The 5,389-nt window shown below is 53.4% G+C and overlaps 1 protein-coding gene across 1 annotated transcript in view; it reads right to left on the reverse strand.

The window, feature by feature from the left end:
- Window positions 1-3,834: 3,834 nt before the first annotated feature.
- The window catches only part of LOC134078754 (girdin-like), a 31,831-nt gene continuing 30,276 nt past the window's right edge, over window positions 3,835-5,389 (reverse strand). Inside the window, exons 23-24 of the mRNA XM_062534890.1 lie at window positions 4,660-4,752; window positions 3,835-4,391 (exon numbers count right to left, since the gene is read on the reverse strand). Coding sequence (XP_062390874.1) covers window positions 3,836-4,391; window positions 4,660-4,752 — 649 coding nt within the window. The 3' untranslated portion in view covers window position 3,835. The remainder of the gene's footprint in view (window positions 4,392-4,659; window positions 4,753-5,389) is intronic.

A 5,389-nucleotide genomic window follows, 5' to 3' on the forward strand; every position in this document is an offset into this window, starting at 1 on the left:
TCTTGTGCCACCCACAGTATGTGCTTCAGCAGGCTCCCCGCTGGTCAGGCTCTAAGAGATTCACACTAACAGAGTCAACTAGAGCGTCATGTTCTCAATTAAATGCAGTCAAATGTCAGAAGGTATTCACAGAGGTGACATAAAGGGACACATTTTCTTTTGAGGTAAATGTTGACCCCTAACATGTCTAGTCAGTACTTCTGTTGGGAAACTGATTACAGAGAACACTGTTTGTTGCTGCGTTTCACTTAGTAGTATAACCAAGCTGACTGGATAAAAAAATGTAAAAAAAAAAAAAAAAGAAAAAAAAAAGAAATGCTGAATAACCTTGAACCACCCTTTTGTCTACGATCCTGCTCACGCCATCAGCGAGTGTTTGTTGTCGGTGGCGAGCGAGGCGGACTTCTCCGTGACGGTCATGTAGTCCTCGCTGGTGGAGCAGTCCTGCGGGCCCTGGCCCGACTCCCCCTCCTGGGCCTCGTCCTGCTCCCTGCGGAGGTCGCCCAGCTCCGACAGCTCGTCCTGCTCCTCCTCCTCCTCGAAGGACCGTATGCCGGCGGCGGCGGCGGTGGCGGTGGTGGCGAGCGGGGGGCCGCTGCTGATGTTGTGGACGAGGGCCGGGTTGAGGCAGAGGAAGGTCTGGCTCTTGCCGCCGCTGCTGACCAGGCTGGACTCGCTGAAGATGGTGTTGGTGAAGACCGAGTCCAGGGTGAAGGGCGCGCCGAACAGAGCCGGCGGCTCCAGGGAGGCCTCGGGGGGGTCAGAGGTCGTCATCGCCGCCGGCACTGCCGCCGCCGGCGTGGAAGAGTCTCCTCCCGCGGGCTCGGCGAGCGCAGAGGAGGGGCTGGGCGTCGGGTTCAAGGTCGGGTTGGAGCTGGCGGCGGCGACGGCGACGACGACGACGTCCTTGGCGTCGTTCTTGCGGGGCGAGGGCGTGGCAGATTTGGACATCATGCTGTGGAAGCTGGCGCGCCGGCTGGAGCCCTCGGAGGTGGAGATGACGCTGCTGGCGCGCGGCAGCGTGGAGAAGGCCCGCAGCACCCGACCTTGACCCCTGCTGCCGCCGCCGCCGCTGTGACCTTGACCCCCCTGACCTTGACCTTGACCTGCCTGCGCCCCTTGGACCTCTCGCCTCAGCGGCGCCGAGAAGCAGTCCAGGCACCCGGCGGCGCCGGACGACTTGTCCTGCACCTGGACGGCGGGCGGCGGACTGGCCCCGGCCGCCCGGCTGCCCTCCACGGTGATGGCGATGGCGCGGAAGGCCTGCGTCTGGCTCAGGACCCCCCGGGGGCCCGTGGCCCGCCCGCTGCTGGAGCGCCACACCCCGCGGCCCGAGGCGTAGGACTCCAGGGCCGTCCCGTCGCGGGGGGGCTTGGGCGGCGCGGAGGCCTGGGCGAGGGGGGTGGAGGCGGACGCCGGGGGCGGGGGCGGCGCGGGGGAGCAGTCGCTGCCCCGGCGGGAGGACGAGGCGCCCTGGACCGGGCTGCTGCTGCTGGACCAGCCCTCGTTCTCCAGGCTGAACTCGCCGCTGCTCTCGCTCTGGGTGCCGTTCAGACCCACTGCACAGAGACAGCAACGTACAGGACGGAACAGTTTACTACATGGCATTAAACATTTTGCTGTCTAATCTTTTTTATTAAACAATGCATCCGTATTAGTTAAATCAAGGGCAGATGGAACATGTGAGGTGACAGCACTATCAAAACACTATAATCTGAATATCAACTCTCAACTTTTTCACCACAACTATCAGTAGTAACTTTTTTTTTTCTCCCACATTGGGGCTTTTGTTGATATAGGAAGATTGAGAAGATTGAGAGGATTGACAGGATAGGAGAGACGGGTGTGACTGGGAAATGACCGCAGGTCAGACTCGGATCCGATTGGAACAGACACTCTAGCCACTCGCTGTAGCCCCTCCCCCCCCCCCCCCCACACACACACATGCTGGCTCTTACAGTAAGATGAAATCCAACTCTAACTATACAACAAGCAGCCGAGCAGAACTCCAATGCACTGTACACACATTCCCAGCTTTCCATCACAGCTGTTCAACGTTCCGCACTACGTTCCGCACTCACCCTGACTCTGCCGCTCGTCGTTACAGGCCTGGCTGGCGCGGCCCGCGTGATCCTCAGCATAGTCCTTACCTGAGGAAGACACACAGGTGTGATACGGGATAACCTGATCTTCCCTCTGATGGCCTCCCACATATTCCAAAAGTCCGCTGAAGTACTGAAGTAGTGTGTTTGTTTTTTCCCCTCATACACTGTTAACGTATATGCTACATATAGCTACATTACATAGGAGTTGAAGTGTAATTCCCCAGCACTGGGACTTTCAGTTCATCTGTCTTTTTTTTCTGCATGCACGTGAGGCAGGCTGACATATAAAGCGAATGATCAGCTTATGGGAAGGATGGGGGTGTCTGAGACGCGGCCCACGGGATTCAAAAGCCTCCAACGACCCAAAAGTGTACAGTACAGCGAGCAGGCCCACGTGAACGCGCGACCCAAAAAGAGGGTTCCGTCAGCAGTTAGTGCGGCTGGCTGTCTCTCGGGTACCTTGGGTGTCTGTCTGGAGCTCGGTCTGGCCTGAGGCCGAGGGGTGGGATGGAGCCAAGGGGCTGATGGGATGGGAGTCGGAGTGAAGCATGAACGACTGAAGCTCCTTCCTCCCTCTCTCCTCCTCCTCCTCCTCGTCTTCCTCTGACTCTGCCTCTCTCTCCTCCGGTTCCCCCGTCCGCTCAAACCTGATTGGCCAGAAGTCGGCCCCCTGATCGTCGCCCGTGAGCAGTAAGTCATTCATGGCTGATGTGGGAGATGAGCGGAAATGAGTTTTTGTTTGTTGGTTTTGTTTGTTTGTTTGTTTGTTTACAGCAGGATGCACATTTGCTGATGGGCATGTTTGCATGTCTTTGAATATTTTCATTCATCGCACAGAAACGGTGTGTGGTTTCAGTAAGCAGAATGCAATGCATGCACTGTGTACAGTACTTGTGGTGTGCTCTGTCCACTTTGTGTTAGATGTTTTACAGGACACGGTTATTAGGAACCAAGCACACACACTCCAACTTCACACACCAAGACAAAGGAGCCGCTTGCTGTGCCCCACGCTTGACTTGTTAGAGAGTTGGTGCACGGGTGAAATGCAGCGTTGTTTTAGTTTCGCTTTCGCCTTGCGAGGCCAATGATTCAACGTCATCATCGCTCGAAAAGCAGGGGGGAGGGAAAAAACAGCGGCTAGCTTTAGCGTTAGCATTGTTTTACGTCAGGCGTTTAAGACCATTCAGAGCGAGAAAGAGGGGGCAGCAAAAGAGTGCAGTGCAGCCAAGGCCAAGGCGGTCTGGAGAGCGAGAGTGGAGCGTTTCTGGGTCTTACACAGAGAGCGGCGGAAGAAGGACCTGACTTTGTCTTTCTCCCTCTGCTTGTTCCGCATGAGGGGGAACATTTTCAGGACAGCCACTTTTTTTGCAGCATTGCAGCAAAGGAGGGAGGGATGGAGAAGAAGAGAGAGGGAGGAGAGGAGAGAAGAGAGGAGAGGAGAGAGGAGAGGAGAGAACAAGACACAATATGGCACACAAAGAGGAAAAGGCGTGTGTCAAACAAGTACATTCAGTAACGCACACGGAAACACACACACACACACACACACACACACACTTACCCAGACACATGAATCACACACAAAATCACAGAACAAATGCATGACACAAGGTGACCAAACCACACCACAGATGAACAGTCAGTCACCAACTAGAATATTTCTTCTCTTTTTATTCTCTCTCTTTGTGTTTATACGTATTTATGTAGAAATATAACTGTTTGGGCAATATTCATCGACTTGACAGAATTCTGTCCATCATGGCCTGCAAAGGGTTAACCAAAGGACTCCTGTCTCCTTCTCCCATTGGCCCGTGTATGTCGAACAGCCCTGCGTGATTGGCTGGTCTCCTGTCTGTCTGACCTGTTCTCGGGGGAAGAGGTGGGAGGGGCCTGTTGCGGCTTGTCCCGCCCACACCTCTCTGGCCTACTGGTGGAGTTCTGGAGGAGGGCCTGCGGCAGATTGGATAGCTTGTTTGTCTCTGACCAATCGGAGGGTCGGGCGGATAGCTGAGGTCATACTCACTGCTGCTGCGCTTGGGCGACAGGCTGTCGTCCAGCGAGTTGGCGCCCGACTCCGCCGAGCCCTGCGAGCTCACGAACGAGCCGTTGTCGTGGCACGGGAGGCCCTCGCACGACTCGGAGCGCGTGGGCGTCAGCGAGCGGACGCGGTGGCAATCTCGCCCCCGCTCGTGCTTGTGCTCGTGCTCGTGCTCGTGGTCCCGATCTCGCTCGCGGCTCCGAGACTTGATCAGCTTCCTCATTTTCAGGGCGATCCAGTTGCCCCGCCTGTGGTGTATGTAGGTATAAGAATGTGTGTGTGTGTGTGTGTGTGTGTGTGTGAGAGAGAGAATATGTGTGGAAGGTGTACAAACAGCCTCATTAATTACACCTTACAACATCTGACTTAGCAAAATGGCATATGAATGCAATAAAGATACATTTAGTCTAATGGTAAAAAGGTCATATTTGTCATATTACGGGTAGATCGATAGATAGATAGATACTTTATAGATCCCCAAGGGGAAATAAAGTACAAGGTAAAGATGTACAGTACCTTCTTGGAGGAGAGGGGTCGTAGAACTTGTACTGGTCCATGATCTTCTCCTCCAGTTTCTCTTTCTGCCTCCGCAGCTCATTCAGCTTGTCTCTGAAAAAAAAACAAAAAACATCCTTAGGTAAGACTGAGATATTATGGACTATGGCACATTTAGTCTCCTTCAGGCTTGGATGGAATGTAAAAACCTTTGCACTCGTTCAGGAACAAGGGTTTCCGTGTTCATCTTTTCAAAACGTAAACCTAGTGTGTATGTGTTGTACATGTCAATCAAACCTCTGAGTGGGGAAATGCTGAATGCTGATCCACACCCCACCCTCACCCTTTAACTATGGTTCTGAACTATTCATGTAGGTCACATCTTTTTACTGTTACGGTTACAGTTATGGTTACGGTTATGGTGATGTTACTTAGCAGATGCCTCTGTCCAAAGCAGCATACAAACAAAAACAATATAATAATTAATTTAGCAGTGAACAAATTCAAAACGTTGATCAAACTATGTAGGATGGTACATCCAGAATTCCGGATTAATCTGGAGAAATCACATCCTTCCGGCTGGTCTACTTCAAGTGTACGGACGTAAAGCTGTTTTTGTTTGCTGTTCTGTTTGCCTACATGTATCTCTGTTTGCCTACATGCGTCTCTGTTTGCCTACATGTGCTGTCTCCGTTTGCCTACATGTGTCTCTGTTTGCCTACAAGTGTCTCTGTTTGCCTACAAGTGCTGT

The sequence above is a fragment of the Sardina pilchardus genome, chromosome 1 (assembly GCF_963854185.1).
Source record: "Sardina pilchardus chromosome 1, fSarPil1.1, whole genome shotgun sequence".
Lineage (NCBI taxonomy): Eukaryota > Metazoa > Chordata > Actinopteri > Clupeiformes > Clupeidae > Sardina > Sardina pilchardus.